The sequence below is a fragment of the Macrosteles quadrilineatus genome, unplaced genomic scaffold (assembly GCF_028750875.1).
Source record: "Macrosteles quadrilineatus isolate MER2022 unplaced genomic scaffold, UCM_ALF_1.0 Scaffold_7__1_contigs__length_78375512, whole genome shotgun sequence".
Lineage (NCBI taxonomy): Eukaryota > Metazoa > Arthropoda > Insecta > Hemiptera > Cicadellidae > Macrosteles > Macrosteles quadrilineatus.
In genome coordinates, this window is record NW_026542600.1 from 45,076,823 (window position 1) to 45,096,895 (window position 20,073).

Here is a 20,073-nt window from a genome sequence, read left to right on the forward strand (position 1 = left end):
AAATATACATTTAATTTATCTTCACGATAAGCACTTGCAAGATTGTAAAAATATATGCGGCAACAAATAGGGTACTTAAATATCTCTACATAAACCATTTGCGAAATAAACTTTTGTTCAAATCATGTGGATGGTGAAAAAAGTATATGAATGCCACTCGTCTGCCAAATAGGATGCACTACATTCTACATGTACAATTCTGCAGACTTTTTAATTATAAGATAAATTAGTCAATAATTACAAATGAACAACAACTAAATCACCCTAAGTAGGAGCTATGTTTTAAAGTGTCGGATGAGTTTCAAACCATAACATTTAACGTTTGAATTGCATCGAACGTAACTTTTCTGGAACGCAAACACAAAAGTTAAGAGTGATGGTTTTGAAAATGAACATTTTCTCGTCCGATACATTCTATTTAGCTGTCAACACCTTTTGGGCTGCAGTAACTCCCCACGCTACCCATTACTGGGAGCCGAGGTAAGATCGATCAACGTTTAGCACATGAGAAGAGATAAATGGCCTCCAGTGACGATCCAACTACCTCGGCAATTGCTTGGGAGAAATCTCGACCGGGTAGAAACTGTGTCACTGATCCGCAGGTCATCAAAGTATATCATAAGGTGTAATAAAACGAAATAGGTTTGTAGAATATACGATATAAGAATACAGGGTTAGGCAAAGTATGGATAACCCCTCTTAAATTTGAATTGGTTACACTAGGAAAACTAAACTGTGCACACCTTTATATAGTATAAAAGTAAAATCTTTGGCTGGTATGACGATTTTGCCCGTGACCCCAAAAATGGCATATTTTGGGTGCAGCTTAAAGATTTTGAAAGTTAGGCCCCATCAAGTGAAACCTCATTTCAAAAGCATAACACAAGATGAGCATCAGCGAAAACCAGAGGTCTGTATCTCAACCCAGTACGATATGGCAGTCATTTGAAAATTCAACGAAAATACATTTAGGCAAGGCTGATGACAATTTTAAATTACCAAAAACTTTCTGCTTTAAGGTAGCGACCTCTAGTTTTCGTTGACGTTCTTCTTTCAAAAAGACCTTTAACATGAGTCGTCACTCTATGTGGCTTCACATTTAAATATTTTGAGCCGCCCCCAAATCATCCCATTTTGGGGTTCCGCCTAAATTGTCATACCAACCAAAAAGTGTACTTTTGTACTAAATAAAGGCGAGCATTGTTTAGTTTCCATAGTGTACCCAGTAAAATGTTAAGACGTGCTATCTACACATCTTAAATTTTATCCAGGGAGAGCCCACGTGAATTTATTTCCGATGCATTTTCAAATTATTGCCATGTCGTACTTAGATAGAGGCCTCTGGTTTTTGTTGATGTTCTTCTTTCATAAATACCTTTAACGTGAGTCGTACTCTATGTAGCTTCACATTTAAATATTTTGAGCTGCTTGGATTAGATAGAGTCCTCTGGTTTCCGCTGATATTCTTATTTGGAAAGGCTTTTAAAATGAGGTGCCACTTGATGGTGCTTTGTGTAGTAAACCTTGGTAGTCAATGTATCCCATATCAAACAACATTTGGATTTTGAAAGTTCGTTACGATATGATATTTTTAAATAAGCTAGGTCATTTTCAAATAGCTAAAGACATTCTCAGCGATTTTGTGAATCCAGGGAAAAGTGTATTCTTGAAATTGGCATATAGCCGTAAACGAGAGACTAACAGACGGACGGAGATTTGGGATAAGACTCATTTTGGCTTTCTTAGGATATGAGTCGTAAAAAACCAACATTTTCAGGATTCTACGTTTAAGTACATGATACAATTTAAATACATACTTGATAATGTCCTGTTAAGCATATTAAATCTGATTAACAAGTATTAATCATTGTATCATGATCTCTTGAATTAGTTTTTTGGACCCGGAATTGAGACTAATTAAACCTTTTAAACTGCTTAGATTCTTTGGTTACTTAAGATCTAACTTGATTTCGATTTTAGCACAGAGTAAAATGCTTAAAATATTTTAAATTGTAATAAGTCCGGGTTTGTTGCTATCACATTTGACTTGGTTTTGGTACGTACTTTAATCTATTTCGTCACTTGGTAAGATGATAGTTTACAAAATCTATGTTTATAATTGAGGAAAAACATATATGTATATGTATATGTAAAATGTACCGGTAACGACAAAAACATGAAAACCTAATTTAATGTTTAGTTATATCATTTTTTTTATTTCTTCGTTTCTTATTAATATATTTGAAACGATCACAATTCACAATGGACTGTGGTTAAATTTTAATCATATATTTAACAGAAAATAAACTGTATTAACTATTAAAATTGTATTTGGATATATAGTTAGTTTGAATATTAGTAGTTAGTTAGTATATAGTTAGTTTTTGTTATGTAGTCTTCACCGACCGATGAATCCACATAAAGTAAAAAAGTTTACTTTTATTGTTTGTATGGACCGAATTTTGGAGGGGGTGTATTGTAAAACGCTACTAAGGTTAAGAATTTGGAAAGGATTGCCTGCATTGTCAAGGACGAAATCTTTACTAGGAAATATAACTTTGTATTGGTTATTCCACGAATACTAGAAAAATACCGGTATTGATCATAAACATAAATAAATGACATTTTTGGCCCGAAGTAAACAAAACCCCTATACTAATAGCATTAATTAACATATGGTTTTGTTTGGGGGAGCGAGCTGGTGTAGTGGTTTGAGCGCGGGACTTAAGTGCCTGAGGTCCCAAACCCCACCAAATCACCAAATCACCTTGTAAGTGATAATGCCGCAACCTCTAGGACCAGCCAGAAGTAATGTGAAAAACAAACCCGGGCTCGTGCCTAGCGTCCTAGGAAAAAATAAATATGGTTTTGTTTACTTTCGGGTCAAAAAACGTAATTTGTTTATGATCCATACCCGGTCTTTTCTAGTATTCGTGGGTTATTCTATAGATCAACTGATTTAACTAATTGAAACTAAAAATTTACAAAAGTTTAACAATTCAAGGCTTAGTGTAAATCATATTTTAGAAGGTACTAGCGTATAAACAGCTTTGTGGACGAGATACAGTTAGTAAAAGAAACTATACTTTTAATTAGCGTTGGGATTAGAACTTAGTTTATAAGATTAAAAATATAATAATCGTTCGAACGACGAATCCTGTAATGAAACCAAGTTTAATCCTCTTCATTGTCTGTAGGATGTTCACTCCCCAATCAGACAATTCGCTGTTCAGATGTTTGCTGCAAATTAAATTTTGAATTGGATTCATTGGTAAATTTGATAAAGACTCTTCGTCTAAGTGTAACAGGATTAGCCTAAATCGATCTATTTTACCAGTCTTGCTTGTAAAGTAGAAAATCGTTAGACATTACACTTGTTAGGCATGTTTTCTTATTTAACATTGGCTTGGTAGATTTAAAGAGAATTCAGGCATAAATTTGTTTCATCCAAATTTGATATCCTGAAGAAACTCCAAAACAATTACACTACCGAAATATGTTTAGAATATAATTGAGAATTTATCTAATCAGATAAATGCCATAAGAAATAAATACAAGATACACCGAGTCGTAAAAATAAATAAAACATATTTGAACAAAATGTATATTTTCCCCCTGAACAGTTTTATACTTATGATTTAAAATACAGGTACGATTAATTACAGTTACCAAATATTACTGTAAACTCCACACCAGTTTCATCGATATTAAATTATTGTTAAACGTTCAATAATGCTAATACCTTTGTCAACTACTTGAGATGATTTGTCTAGATCTTATTAAATGTTGTATAGTGAGCAAATGAAAATCTCTTTTCATACAAAGTAAAACTTATAATTTAATCAAGCTCGCCTCTGGTATGAAAGTGGTTTAAATATTACAGTGAGGTTTGGTATAGCTTCAGTCACTTTGTTCAATTAAGAGCAGCGGGTCCCCTGTTGTAGTTCCCTATAGCAGTCCCCCAACTGGTGCAATGACTGTTTAGATTTTATAAATATTTACTATTTTTTTAGTTGCAGTGTCTACGTCATTGTGTAGGATGATTCTTAACACTTTTAAGGGATAGCTGTCAATATCCCTCAAATTTCTGCGGGTATGTAGGGATCGAACCCCGAGACATGAACCATTAGAGCAACACACCCGTCTCTAAACACAAGCAAGATGTTACTTCCATAACTCATGTAAAAGCTGATTAATTAATCAAACGCCGCCGTGACGAATTAGTTTCACTCATAAAACAGAGTAAAGTAACTCAACTTACAACATCTGACATCCAACCAATTTAATTCGGGTATTTTACATACAACGAAAATTTATTATTTATTATGGAAAACTTGTATTATTTTCAGACAACGTTGTAATAAAACAAAGTGATTTGCTGAATCCAGTCGTTGGTGGCTACTTATACAAAAAGTCTTTGTAAAGCCCCGTTAATGTGTTATATTCAGTAAGCAGAACATTACATACAGCAAGACGGCTGATCTCTCAGACTAGGCGTCTGTATATTTTATGTATTTCTTGAGACAAACGTTTCACATTTCCATACGAGAGTAGAAACTACACAAGTGACATTATTTTTTTAGGTTGACAGAAACAGTTTTGTAACATAAATAACTAAAAATAATATTAGTTTCTAGTACAGAAATAAAGAAAGAACTTTTCCTTGAGATCCTGCAAAGTTTGACTATCGATTGAGCTAAACAAACTTCAAGACCACTTCTAACTTTTTGTTTAATCAGACAATAAAATCTCAAGCGTCAGCACTTTTACTTATTAAGTTTATATATACAGTAGTATCCTAAAAAATATCGTATTTTTCGTTTATTGCGATTATTTATAAAACATTTTAATTCGGTGTCTCAAATCATAGCCTGTGTAATTATTGCAAGGCGTTACTTAAATCCCTTAGTTTGACTTCGAATTGTCAAGCTTTTAGCAATCTCCTGATCCTGATTTTTCGCAGATTATTTCTAAGTAATTTAATATTGGAACAATTCAATATCAAACCGTTCAAAAACCTTTTAACTTGCACAGGATGAGAGTACCCACCCTTAATTTCATTTAATCATTATGATATTAAACCAAACTGCTAATAAATATTGGTGTCGACTTAAGCTTATTTAGTACATAATTCACATCTTCGGCTTATGTATTGTATCCAACGTTTTGGATTGAAAGAAATGTTTTTTTTGTGTTGCAATGTAGATTTCACGATGGACAAATATACTTAAATTACATTTAAATAATTATTTCGTCTCGTCTTGTGAACATTAGTTAGGATTTATAAATATTTTTCCCCTCATTCATGTGGCAATATTTAGCAGCTTTATCGAAAAAAACAAACTATTAGTAAGATTAAATATGCATATACAAAGAACTTCACTCAAAAATTAACTAACTTCAAGAGCATATTTTACGTGTTAACACAGAAAATATGATCATAGTTGGGATATGTTCCGTTACTATAGTTGGAGAAAGACTTCACATAACCTCAGATTCTCATTATAACAACGCTACTACTATAGTGGACTCTGATTGACGGCTGGTTTGAAGGAAACACACGATTATTTCTATGTCTTAAAAATTGATCCGAACTGGGTTTCAAGCCGTTTCTAACGCTGCACTCTCCTGAAAATTATATCAGTTTTACCCGCATTATATAATGGCGGTAAGAAATGTGGACCTCAATTTTTATGAGAAGGTTGAACGATGTTAAATATGACTTGAGTATCGGTTTTAACAATATAAAATAGGATTACGTACCTTTTATGTCGTCTCGGGCGACTAGATTCGAAACAGTTTCAATCCCTTGTCGTCTAACATAAAATTATTTGAACTTAATACACACAAATATATCAGTCAAATATGTTATAATTGAGTCTTGTGTGTGTTTATTTCTTTAGTTTATTATTCTGCCAGCAGCGCACTATTTCAGTTAACTTGTGTATCCGAGTGTGTTAAATGTTATATTTGTGTGTATTGACAATGACATTCAAATCAAATAATTTTATGTTAGACGACAAGTCCTTGAAAATGAAACAACTGTTTTGAATCTAGTCACCCGAGACTATACTAGGATTGACGACGTTAGGTACATAAACCTATTTCGTATTGCCTTTAACCAATCCTGGAGGGAATGCTGAAAACAAGGAAAATGATCAAGTTCTTATAACAAAACCAGAAACGCCTTGATGGAAAATTAGATTCTACTGAGAACAGAAACATAATGATAAAAACTGAGCTTTGTTTTATTTCGAGTGGGAAGGTGTTAAGATTTGAATCAGTTTTTTATAAGAGCTAGGCTATATTACCGTTCATGAACCACCAAACATTTTAAAATATTTCTTAAATATCTCCAGAATTAACAACATAGTTTAAAATGGTAAATATAATACATTTTAATTACGATACATCAAGCCACCCAATTGCTATAAATAATGTGGTAACACATACGGGTATTATTAATCTTCAATTACTCTTTAAGATCTCTACTTGAATACGCAGCCAAGTTCATTTCTGGAAAAGGTACTAATTAGGAGTTTGTCCAATACTGTTAAAAGCTCCATTGCCGTTGCGTGTAGAGATGATTACTGGAATGTCCGTGTGTATTGACTAGAAACAGAAATACGTGTCATTTTGTATGCCCTTAAAAATGTCTTTTAAGGGTTCTACAGTGTGTTAGTGTTTTCTACACGATTAATATTTAAGCATTGCATTAAATAGCTGATTTAAGTATATATATTTTTCTGATAAAGAAGTTGTTATTATTTTTTAATTCATTTTACGATTTCGTTTGATGTGTAATGTTTTCGGTATTTTCATATACATAAGCATACAAAATCTATAAATATACCACTAGCGTGTCATAGATTATATATTCCCGTCTCGTCACCATAAAACCCCCATAAAGTCGTTAATGCAGCAAGGCACGACAAATTCTTCGCACGCAATTTATTTATACTCACCCCTGTTGCGTCATTACATGACTGAGTTCACTTCAGTTCAGTTGTAGGTTAAGCTCAACACATATCATTTGTACTATTTTCCCTGTAGATCATGTTTTACTAAAAAACTATAGTCCACTTTTTCTATGATACAACCACATTTTGTACAATTGTAAGGCAATTATCATTATGAAACGTGAACCTTTTCTAATTTTTTTTTTATATAGATATTTTTATGTTTCATGTAGCTTGAAAAGCTTAGTACTATTAATGCACACTGACAATTTTAAAATATATGCTATTTTAGTTGTGACCGATGTATTTCAAGTACTAAATGACATATGTTACTTTCTGTTTAAGAGAGTATGACAATTTTTTGTAGATCTGTGTTAATACATGTTAATAAATCATTCATTGTTTCATTTTGCCAAAATCTGTAAAACATATTTGTGATAATGAGACTTTAGATACTCGATAGCTTCAGTTACTCCAACCGGGGACATAGACCGAAATTAATCTACTACATCCTGAATTTCTTATGATAATGACGTTTCCGTTTAATTATTAGTTGACTTATTGCCCATTATAATCAGCTGGTGTCCGGTAAAAATCATTACAGTACAGTAGCACGTAATGAAATTCCATTTGATAAAGCAGGTGGCAAACAGCTGTTTTCCAGAAAAATGTCATGCGTGGGATGTATATTGAAACAGTGCAATGTAGCGAAAAAAACTTTACGCAGATCACGCCACTAAAAGCAGAATCGATATTGAAATCAAATTAATACCATCTTATGCCAAACTAGAATGTTGTATTCTTTTAAAAACACCTCACCTTCTCCACGTTTATTTTCCTGATAAAAGTAACATAAGGATTAATTAGTTCACGTGTACATTTGTGATCTACGATTAGTCAAACTTTTAAGACTTACCGCAAAATTTGAAATCATAATTATCGGTAACAAGATGTAGAGAAACTTACAGACAATTTGGACAGGCAGACTTTGTCTATGCGATCACTAAAGGCCGGTAGTCACTAATTAGTGACGTCATCTACAGCGTGCGTCGCCCCTAAATGAGGCCATTTCGCTACGGAACTATGGATAATAATACAGGGGCACTTAGTTCCTCTATGCGGATTAGATCGCCAGACTATTTCAACGGTGCGGTACCTCGAACACTTCACTACTAAACAAGTGAAATTTACTACAGTAATTACACAGGGCCTGGTTACATGAAAGTACATAACGATTTCGAATTATTGTAAATTAACATAGTTTCAAAAGTAATTAGAGAATCGTTAGGCCTAATAAGGGATTATGAGACGAGTTTGTTAAGAGTTGGGATTCAACAAACTTTTGGAGCATAAAATGTTTCCAATTATTTCAGCATTATACAGGGTGATTTATATAAGTGTGCCTGCTATTTTATTCAAAAGTTATAAAAGATATAACAAAATGTTAAATTGTAACTGCCTTGGATTTTTTTATTAAAACATTTTGGACAAGTTCAAAAAATAATTTTAGCCGCCATTTTTCCAATATGACAGCCAACTTTGATTTTTCTTATAGAAGATCCTATATTTTATGAGGGGTTTAGAAAGTAATTGCAATTTAAAAACGTTTTTATTATTGGAATTTCTTCTCTTAAGCTACTCGTTTAGGAGTTACAGCGTGTTAAAACTAAGAAAAAATTACTTGCAGGGTACATTATGCATCATGTAGCTCCTAAATATGTACGTTTAGAGCGAAAATGCAAAGAGTAAAAAAGTCCTAAAATTGCATCTAGATTCTAAAAAGACCATAAAAAATATTGATTGCATTGCTTTAAAAATGGCCACCATTTTTCAAAATCGCAGGGAAATTTGAAAATAGGAAATTTTATTTATATTGTGAGGAGACACAGCGCCCCCTTGTAATCACGACACAGCATCAATGTGCATCAATACATTCCTCCCTAAAAGATAGAGAAGACGTAAGAAGTGAAGTTGAATATCGAACTAAACCGTCCTATTTAGTATTTCGTCTTCAATAACCAATAAATACAGTTAAGTAATATTATCCATTTAAACACACTTGGCACTTACATTAAGTCAACTTTTAATTAGTTGTGCTCTAACAATGATTTATATTGTGATGGGACACAGCGTCCCCTTGTAATCACGGCACAGCATCAATGTGCACAACTCTAACAATGATTTATATTGTGATGGGACACAGCGTCCCCTTGTAATCATGGCACAGCATCAATGTGCACAACTCTAACAATGATTTATATTGTGAGGAGAAACAGCGTCTCCTTGTAATCACGACACAGCATCAATGTGCACAACTCTAACAATGATTTATATTGTGAGGAGAAACAGCGTCTCCTTGTAATCACGGCACAGCATCAATGTGCACAACTCTAACAATGATTTATATTGTGATGGGACACAGCGTCCCCTTGTAATCATGGCACAGCATCAATGTGCACAACTCTAACAATGATTTATATTGTGAGGAGAAACAGCGTCTCCTTGTAATCACGACACAGCATCAATGTGCACAACTCTAACAATGATTTATATTGTGATGGGACACAGCGCCCCTTTGTAATCACGACACAGCATCAATGTGCACAACTCTAACAATGATTTATATTGTGAGGAGAAACAGCGTCTCCTTGTAATCACGACACAGCATCAATGTGCACAACTCTAATAATGACTTAATGTAAGTGCCAAGTGTGTTTAAATGGATAATATTACTTAACTGTATTTATTGGTTATTGAAGACGAAATACTAAATAGGACGGTTTAGTTCGATATTCAACTTCACTTCTTATGTCTTCTCTATCTTTTAGGGAGGAATGTATTGATGAGATGGTATTCTAATAACTTGGTCCCTGTTTTTAAATCTCTAGATTTTTTAATCAAACGATACTTAAATAAGTTTTAATGGGATTTCTACAGGTTTACGCCAGATAAGTGTGTTTATTCAAACAAGATTCTTTATCAAATGGTTTACGCTACCTTTTGCGTCAAACGATTCTTAAATAGTTAGAATCAACTCCAGCTGTTTCATGCCGCTGGGGCACATCTTCAGGGTGTCATAACGTTATGTAAAAAGCACTTTTACCCATAGATGAATTTCTCAAGATATATAATGTATAATATACACGAAATACATACACAAAAACAGCATTTAAACGAATGAATTTACAAACTTGGCCAAGTGAAGAACACACGAGACAGGCGCCGTTGGTTGTTGCGTCATAACGTCTTCAATACATTACAATATGCTTTTTATTAGGGGCTTTCGCGTATTTCGGCCCATAGTGGCGTTTTAACCTGTAGTAAAACTGCACTTAATGTCATTTTATTTCTGGATCAGTCACACCAAGTACATTTTATGAAATTAAATAAGAGTTGATACTCTTCTTACCTTTTCAAAGAAACTTTTTGACACTTGATAAGATTAATGGCTGACAGAATCATGACAAAGATGAAAGAAAACCTCTTTCATTATTATTAATTTTGATCTGTTTTTAAATATATCGTAGTTGCATTAAGTTTGGAAATTCCATTTTACTTGTTTTTATTGCTTGTCTAGTCAAAGCAAAATGTAATGTTACAATAGCTACGAAACGACGCAATGTACACAAGTCGTTGTTAAAATATATTTACCTCTATGGTGCTCCTAGTGAAATATAGTGCATGGAGGGTCATTGTAAGCGTTTTGCTCTCTTTGTTCCTGGACAGTTGAAAGTGGGTGGAGGGAAGGCATAAACAAAGATATATAGTCCCATGGCTTTGTTCCAGGATAAACAAGCTAAGCGATCAAGGTGTAAAGGAATTAGAGAAACGGGTTTAAACATTTGCGTGTGTTTTTCTGAACATCATGGGTTCGATTTTGCATTTTTATTTGCAAACAATAATAGGCCTAATTTGCAAACATGTTTCCATACTATTTCATAAGTTTTTAGATCTTTTCTACTTGACAGGAATCTATCTTGTAAATAGTTAGCCTATTCCGTAGCATAATGGAATTTCTGTTTTGTTACTCACTTTTGACTTTTACCTGGCTTTCAGTGCCTATAGTGACAAGTAAAATAAGCAACAATGTTTTAATGTTACTACTAATGTTAAAAAATTTATGTAGTCATAGACCTTGATAGCTGTAGTGAATGCAGGAGAAAAAAAGTTAGGTGTAAACATAAATAGTTATAAAAGTTAAATTAATATTGCACAGAGAGTAATTTACACTTAATATGTTTATCTCATGTATAAAATTACGCATATATCAATAAACGACGTGTTTACAAACTATTCATGATTGGATATAAAAGTTTACTGGATGAATTCAATATGCGTTGTCCAATGACATGTTACAATTCTTTGAGATCAGAATATTTCAATGCCTCTCCACGAATAATTTGCATTTTTCCTGTTTTAGTAAGTTATAACTGGTTAATATAAGAATATTTAATTTTGTCATTTAGGATAGTGGTTTTCTATTACTACACACGGAAAGAAAGGAAGTTTAGACTTTTGAATTGTAGAAAATCGGTTAACATTTTTAATTTAATACTGTGCATATGCGTTACTCAATTAATTATATACAGATCGATAAAACAGCTGCAAGCCATAGTCTGTTACTTAGAACCTATATGTACAACACATACCAATGAAGCTGATGTATACAACTCGTTCAAATTGTCGTAATGGTCATTGACTGTGTAGATGTTAAAACTGTATATTAAATTGCGTCCTAAGTGGCAAGTGATACAATTAATTGTATGACGAAGAGGAAAGGGAAGGGTTTATGGTAACACCGGCCAGCTATATACGTCATCAGATCAAAAGAGGTCGCTGGGAGGAACAACCCATCTCGGGATGCTAACCTTAAACAAGAACTCAATTGTACTCTTTAAAGTGAATATGATTGAAAGCTAGTTTTAAACATAATATAAGCATGTTTAACATGGTTAATTATTTATATTTATTTATTAGATGATAATGGACAATTTTCTTTACCGAGTAAGATATTTACTCATGTTCAAAGACGTTCTAGTCGTTGACAATGCTTACGTACCTATATATTAATACGCATCGTATGAAAACACCGTTTATTTATTTTTTTACTCATCTCACGGAAATTCCAGGGAGTCATTAGTGGGTGGTTAATGGTTATAATTAACGACCTCATCACACATTTAAATTTATTAAAAATTTTCACTTTTTAGCTATATGCCTACAACTCGTGTTAGGTTATAAAGCACCTCTCTGTACAGTCTAGGACTAGGTCAGTGTTGAGTTTACTGTTACTGTACCTGGGCCGCGCTGTGGCTGACGACGTAGTCTCGCCGGAGTTCAGCAACCGACTGCGCCCGTGCGCCGGTCGCCGGACACGGTCTCCAGCTATCCGACCATCTCCACGCGCATGCGCACCTGCTCTTATCGACACCCTATACATTTCCATATCACTCACCACACCAACGCCATTGTTCTACACTCACATGTTAACTTAACCAAGTTCCCACTCGAACATAACCTCAAAACTTAGGATTAACTCCTGTTGTTACAATCTTCACTCTCCGAAGACTTAAGCTCGGTAGATTGAGATAAAAAATTTGATCTGAAATCTGATATTTGAGAGAAAAACTGGAAAATAAAAGCGTTTTACTATTTATTTATCGAAAATAGGAGTTGGTAAATATTTTCTAAATTCTTTATGTTTGCTGTGATAGTATCCGAATATTTTGAGCGCACGTAAAATTGGTATTTAAAAGAGGTATTAAAACTTAACTACTGTGTATTCAAGAGGAATTACCAAGAGGAGAGCTTAACCGGTGTTACAACTTTTGTAACACTATGCTGCAAGGAGTTAAATAGTTCTTACAACTATTTTTTTTATTTGGCTACATCTGGTCCATTTAGATAGCATGTCTACTACAGTATTCAAACGCATTGGTGTTACTCATACTGTTCGTCATCAGGCCCAATCGGTGACTATTATTATAGCTACGGCCACACTAGGTAACTGGTAGCAAGAGGTGGCCCACACGAGGCGACTTGGTCACCGAGACCTGGTAACAAGAGGTGGCCACACTAGGCAACTTGGTCACCGAGACCTGATAGCAAGAGGTGGCCACACTAGGCGACTTGGTCACCGAGACCTGGTAGCAAGAGGTGGCCACACTAGGCGACTTGGTCACCGAGACCTGGTAGCAAGAGGTGGCCACACAAGGCGACTTGGTCACCGAGACCTAGTAACAAGAGGTGGCCACACTAGGCGACTTGGTCACCGAGACCTGGTAGCAAGAGGTGGCCCACACTAGGTGACTTGGTCACCGAGACCTAGTAACAACAGGTGGCCACACTAGGCGACTTGGTCACCGAGACCTGATAGCAAGAGGTGGCCCACACTAGGCGACTTGGTCACCGAGACCTGGTAGTAAGAGGTGGCCACACTAGGCGACTTGGTCACCGAGACCTGGTAGTAAGAGGTGGCCACACTAGGCGACTTGGTCACCGAGACCTGATAGCAAGAGGTGGCCCACACTAGGCGACTTGGTCACCGAGACCTGATAGCAAGAGGTGGCCCACACTAGGCGACTTGGTCACCGAGACCTGATAGCAAGAGGTGGCCACACTAGGCGACTTGGTCACCGAGACCTGATAGCAAGAGGTGGCCCACACTAGGCGACTTGGTCACCGAGACCTGGTAGCAAGAGGTGGCCACACTAGGCGACTTGGTCACCGAGACCTGGTAGCAAGAGGTGGCCACACTAGGCGACTTGGTCACCGAGACCTGGTAGCAAGAGGTGGCCACACAAGGCGACTTGGTCACCGAGACCTGGTAGCAAGAGGTGGCCACACAAGGCGACTTGGTCACCGAGACCTGGTAGTAAGAGGTGGCCACACTAGGCGACTTGGTCACCGAGACCTGGTAGCAAGAGGTGGCCCACACTTAGGTGACTCTACTCTAACTGTTAGGATGACTTTTCAATGAGTCAGGAGGAGGTGTTGCTATTTATTAAAAATCTAAAAAGGAAGACGAAACACAGATATGGCGTCAATTTCCTAAATACTTAGTTTTTATCAGACCCTAACAACATCGAAGACGGCATTGTGAAAAAAATACATCAGGTTTCGGTCGGATTCCTATTGCACCAGAAGAGAAGATACTTGAAGTTTACCTAAGGGTTTAATCCCTAAGGGCTATATCTCATAGATGTATACGAAAGATTATTTCGTCGCTGGAAATATCTGTATTTTACGTTTTACCACTTTCAGCGGCGACAAATACGCTCCCCATGTTATCTTACTGCACCGGCCACACTAGGCGACAAGTCGTAATCAAATTTGAACAATTTATTTATTTCATCTTTGCTGCTACTACTTTGTCAAAATAACACTTTTAAACATCCCAGTATTAGCAAACCTAAGTACTCGTTAAACCTAATTTTATTTAAATTGGGGTTTATGTCTATTTATGGACATATTTTAGAAAAATCCAATCAGACAAATTGTAATTCGCTTAGTCTGCGGGTTTGCTGCGGCGGGGGTATTTAGATATTAAATAAATAGCAACAGGATAATACTAGCATTGGCTATTTTAGACGGTGATTCAACATTTTTTTTTTAGAAACAAGATTTAACCGTACCACATTTATTTTGATAAAAGTGTATTCAGGTAAGTGGATGAAAACTATTACGTGCCCAATTAAAAAAAATTGGGTATTACAATTTTGTAACTGTATATGTTTTAATTTTTTTAAATGTTTACTCTTATTATGTATAATAATTAAATAAATGGTAAAACATATCTATGTATTCTAAGGCCTAACCCAAAAACATGTAATAACTTTCATAGCGTCTTATTTACTTCCGTAATCAATTACACAATTATTACAAATAGAATGTAACATCTAAACATTATATTATTACTGGTATGCTTAAAGTTATATCATTGAAAGGTTGAAAATCCAGAGACCAGTTAGCAAGAAGAAAAGTCGTGGTGACATAGTCTCTAAATGTGCCGTAGCCAAATGTTATCCACTTTTATCTTTGTGAGCCTTTGTAATGACGACATGTCTGGTGGAAATCGATTACCATTGACATTGAACATATTTGATATATTCACCATCTTGGAAAATCATTCGGTATAACTTTAATTATATTGAGTAGACCCACGCATTCCTTTTTTAATACCATAGAAAAAAATCCAAAGTCGATTAGGGATCAACTATTCCACCATCGTTTACAACCAATCAAATAAATCAGAAAAGATAATGAAAAATTACAGCAGCCCAGGAGACACACATACAGAGTTTTTTATGTCTGCTAATTTCGCACACTATAATTTAAAATTCAAACCGGCTACAAAATGTATAGTTGGTAGGTTTTGTTTTTCTGCAACATTAAAACCACAGCATGGTTTGTTCTAATATCCCATTTTTATAAAATGTATTTTACATTTCGTCTCATCTTTGAACAAATTTGAAACTATTTAACAATCTTATGTGGAGTAAATAAATTATATATTCATTTATTGTTAAAAGTCGTATTTCACATTATATCCGTGAGCACTTTTGTCGGAGGTAACTTGTTGATTAGCATTTACCATGTCGTTGGTTCACGGATGACATGAAAATTGTGCGATACTGTGATAATTCGTATGAGTTGTTACATCATTCAGCCCAGTTACACCTGTCATGATCAGGCCCAACCGCATACCGAGAAAATAAAATATGGAAAACGTGCACAACGTAAGTTTACCGACCGATTATCAAGTAATTCTGAGGCACGTATTTGATTTTATCTTGATAACGTCTTTGGATACAACTACGTTTTTGATTAGTCATTTAATTCATCTTTAAATATGGCCCTGAGAAATTTAAATTTATTAATTATCAGTAGGATTACAGTATATTCACCCTAATCCATGGAACTAGCGAATATCGTAAACAGTAATCCCATCCTGTATTAGAAAATTTACCTATAGACAGTCTATTTTCCTGAATATCATAAAGTTGTTATAGATTCAGAAAAATAACACTATTAAAGACGTTTTTAACCGCATTCTAGTGGGGAAATCAAGGTTACTAAATATGTGAATGCTGGCGTTGTTTATGGTGTCATGTATCACTAAATACTGATATTCTGTTACAACTTAATTACTTAAGTGATTTCTTATTGGGTTTAGTGTTTAGATGTAATCATCAACAATTTTATTTTACAACAACTACAGTTTGCTTGTTAACTTACCGTTTGTATGCGGAGACCCGTTCATAGCGGCACTGTCGCTTATCTACTGTGGTATTAATAAGCACGCTCTTATCTCGAAGTAGCTTGCTAATCAGCCACTAAGCAGGTAGTTGCGAAGAGTCAGTAAACAAAGAATAGGTAACATCAAGTTCTAAATTCGTTGTACCATACTTTAAATTTGTTTGGAAATCTGATGAAAAATTATTAAAGTTTGTTGTTGGTTGAAGACATGATAAGATGGAACTAGTAGTGTGTTTATTTTTAGAAACACTATTTGATTTGTTTTTAAAGTAGTTTCAATCAACTAATTTTATGTTTGAAAACACATATAGTGCCTTTATTATAGAGGGCGTTGTCTTCGCCTGAATAACTATTTTTAAATTCATTTTTAAGTGCACTCCGAACACCACTAGGGTACAATAGTTACAACGATTGGTAGTTGACTCGATTTGACCAAGGCTTCAAGATCTCTAGCCACCAGGCGTGCCTCTAGACAGCTTACTTAGTATGGGGATGTGTACGAACACCTTGTAGGGATTTCGGTCAATTTAAAAATAAAATCCTAAACCGTATCCTATTCACCCAAGTCTTACAATACATCGATTGGTCTACAATAGTAACTCTTGATATCAGTTTAGTATTAATATGGAAATAACAAATACAAAATTGCCGATTATAATGCAAAGAGAGACATTGTTAATCTCCGCAAAGAAATTGGAATAAACCAATAAAGTACACTGGCAACACAGTTTCTTCGATTTTCGTTATTTTTTTAACTGTTGGCTTGTACCATAAAAGAACTATTTTTTGCACCCTGTACGTCCCGCCAACGTACGGAGTTGCATATTGTATGCTTGAACATAAATGTGCCATGCACAGAGGATTATAAGGTCGGAGATGAGATTATACGTCAGCGACGACTCAAAACAGGTTTATTCTGTTAGTTCTAAAGAACTTACTACGGCACCCCATTCCTAACTATGTCTTCAAATTAAATATTTCAATCTCTAAAATCATCCCATTTACACCCTCAATTCAATAAGTATCGGGATTGGTTCACCGTAGCCTCATAAGAGCAGAGGAGGGGTGTCCGCCCGTTTGGGTTTGATAGAGGTGTCCAGTCACTAAAGTGCCTTGGTCACTTGGTATGGTGAAGGACCCGCTACAGTGAACCAGTCCCGGTACTGTATTCAATGGACCCTGTAGACACAAATGTCTGAGTTGTTTTTAGTACATCGTGAACACTAACCTACTGAACGAACAATCCCTTCTGGGCCTTATAAAATTCATCCAGTATAGAGACTTTCTTCAACAGAATAGTTTGACAGTTTAAACTAATAAAGAATTTCAAGATTATGATTTAAATTGTAATGCGATTCCCCAATTATTTACTTAATACATTCTATGCGGCTGACTAATTTTCCTTCAGTACTATAAAGAATAAGTGCAGATTTCTTGTTTGAAAACGTCACCATCATTTTTGGGGTTACCACTAATTCATCATTTGTGTTTTGTTCACTGGTTAGGAAAAACAATAAAAATATGACACATGGTACATATCAATCCGATGTGCAACAAAATCCGTATTCTAAATGTAGGAATTAAAGTTACAAACAGATATGGTAAAACTTCGATTTCACTTTAACACTTGCTTTAAATCGCTTCTGGGGTAAACCGTATGTATACATACTATTACTAATACAGGTTGTACTAAGTGGCAAACAGTTCTTTACCTGCAGGTTGGTCTGCCGAGGCGTCAGGTCTCTGTAGATCTTCATCAGGGAACCTAGCTGGAGCCGACGATCCTACAACAAACAACCAGGTCTCCAGCAAATTGTTTGTTTGGGGTAAAATAGCAGATATGTGAATATCTTAATCAGCGTCGTAAATATCATGCAACTAGGCACTGAGAGAGCAATAAGCTAAATTGGTTGTTTTGTAGTTATTACTATGGTTTAAGGATAATTACGTATTATCAGATATCAATAAGTACTGTATGGTTAAACATCAAAACAAATAAATACCCATTAATACGAAGTGATTAATTAAATACTAATTAATAAAAACCCCCATTAATAAAAACAAACCATTTGACATCAAAACGAGGCGTTATACATCAATATTATTAATTAGATATCAACTCAAGCCATTGTATAGCAATAAGGAGTGATGAAACATCAATACGAGTCATTAAAACATGAATACGTATAATTAGACTACGATGCAAGTAATACCTCAATACAAATCATTAGTCGTCAATACTTATGATAAAACACCAACTCGTGTCATGCGACATTTAGACGGAAAGTGCAAAATGATTTGTTATATTTATGTCTAGTCATAGGCCTACATATTGATGTCTGGTATAATAAGTACAAGTGTCCACTACAGTACTACGTTTAGATAGATATCAAACATGACTAACATGGTTCAATCAGTTCCACTAGAGTTGTTGATTTGTAACATTGCAAATTCCAAAAACTATGTGAGCACTTAAAGTGATAGATATAAATTTCAAATAAGTATGGGAAGCTATTGTGCCCGTATGTGGACTTCTCAAACTGTAACGAGTGCCTTGGTTGGATATGGTTTTAAAGCATCTCCAGTCTGACAAATAATAATTTAATGTACGAGTTAAACCTGTCATTTAAATAATCAAGTTTAAAACTATTTTGGATTTTATTAAAGTACAGAAGAATCAACTAATGTTTTTAATATATTTGGGATGCAAAATTATTTACTAGTATCCTTGATTTTAAATTGTGTTCTTAACTCAATATCTCAATTAGCCAGTAAGTCTTGTGTCTCCATTTCTAAATAATTGTCGAAATAAAGTGTCAAAGACACAACAATTCGTTGAAAAAATGTTAAATACAGACATTCATTACTATACCAATATATGCAAATATAACTATTAGTTTTATCTTTATTGACCAGACCTACAAATTGAGCATAACATATTATTGTGGTGTACAAGTTAGGTTATAATTGTGATGTCCAAGCAGATTTTATTTGTTTATTTATATATATATATTTTAATTCAAGGAAACTTTAAAGAATTTTTGCAAACAACAATGAACTATACAAAGGAATGTGAAAAATAGCAAATAGTTGAACAAGATTAAAGATTGCTTATCTGGACAGAGAGATAATGGCCAATGTGCAAAATTATTATGTTTCCAATAGTAGCGTAAATTTAATATATAATTTTATTCATGCACCTTTGTATAGTATACCTATTAGAAAACTACGTACAGTATAATTAATTAAATTATAATTGTAGCAAATTAGAATTATACTTATTATTATTAATATAATTATAATTAGTATAATTGTAATATAAGTATTAATTAGTATTATTATAATTAAATTATAATTATAGTAATTATAGCAAATATATTAAGCTTAAACTGTTTAACTAGCACAGTTTATAAATAAAGTATTATACAGGGTGTCCGAACTAGAAGTATCAAGAAATAACTATCTCTTATGATATTAAAACGTAACTGTATTTTAAAATTAATATGCCAACATATCATAAATAAAACCAAGATTGTGAACAACATTTAATGATCGAATTTCAAACACAATGACTAAAAACTGCAAGTTAATATAGATGCAGTCTTTCCATGTGACCAAGCTGAATAATTTCGGGCCATAACAACAACTTAGCCAATACAGTAAAGTGACAATCAGCCTAATGATGAGGTTTACCCAGATATTGTGTGCCAGCTAAGAGTGCAAAGTTTACGGGAACTAAGGCACAGTGATTGTGGCTGCAGTTGAAAGAGACTTGTGGTGATCACATTGAACTTTACTGAATAAGATACCAATCTTGGTTGTATTTATGGTGTTAGCATAGTTATTTAAAGAGAAA

At 34.4% G+C, this 20,073-nt stretch overlaps 1 protein-coding gene across 11 annotated transcripts in view; it reads right to left on the reverse strand.

The window, feature by feature from the left end:
* LOC128997907 (nuclear protein MDM1) overlaps positions 1 to 20,073 on the reverse strand; it is a 105,605-nt gene that overhangs the window by 58,279 nt on the left and 27,253 nt on the right. For 10 of the 11 annotated variants that reach the window (XM_054423726.1, XM_054423723.1, XM_054423725.1 and 7 more), the window contains exon 3: positions 17,930 to 18,001. In XM_054423726.1, coding sequence (XP_054279701.1) covers positions 17,930 to 18,001 — 72 coding nt within the window. Of the gene's footprint in view, positions 1 to 12,256; positions 12,319 to 17,929; positions 18,002 to 20,073 lie in introns of those variants that run through there. The other variant, XM_054423729.1, reaches the window with a different exon arrangement.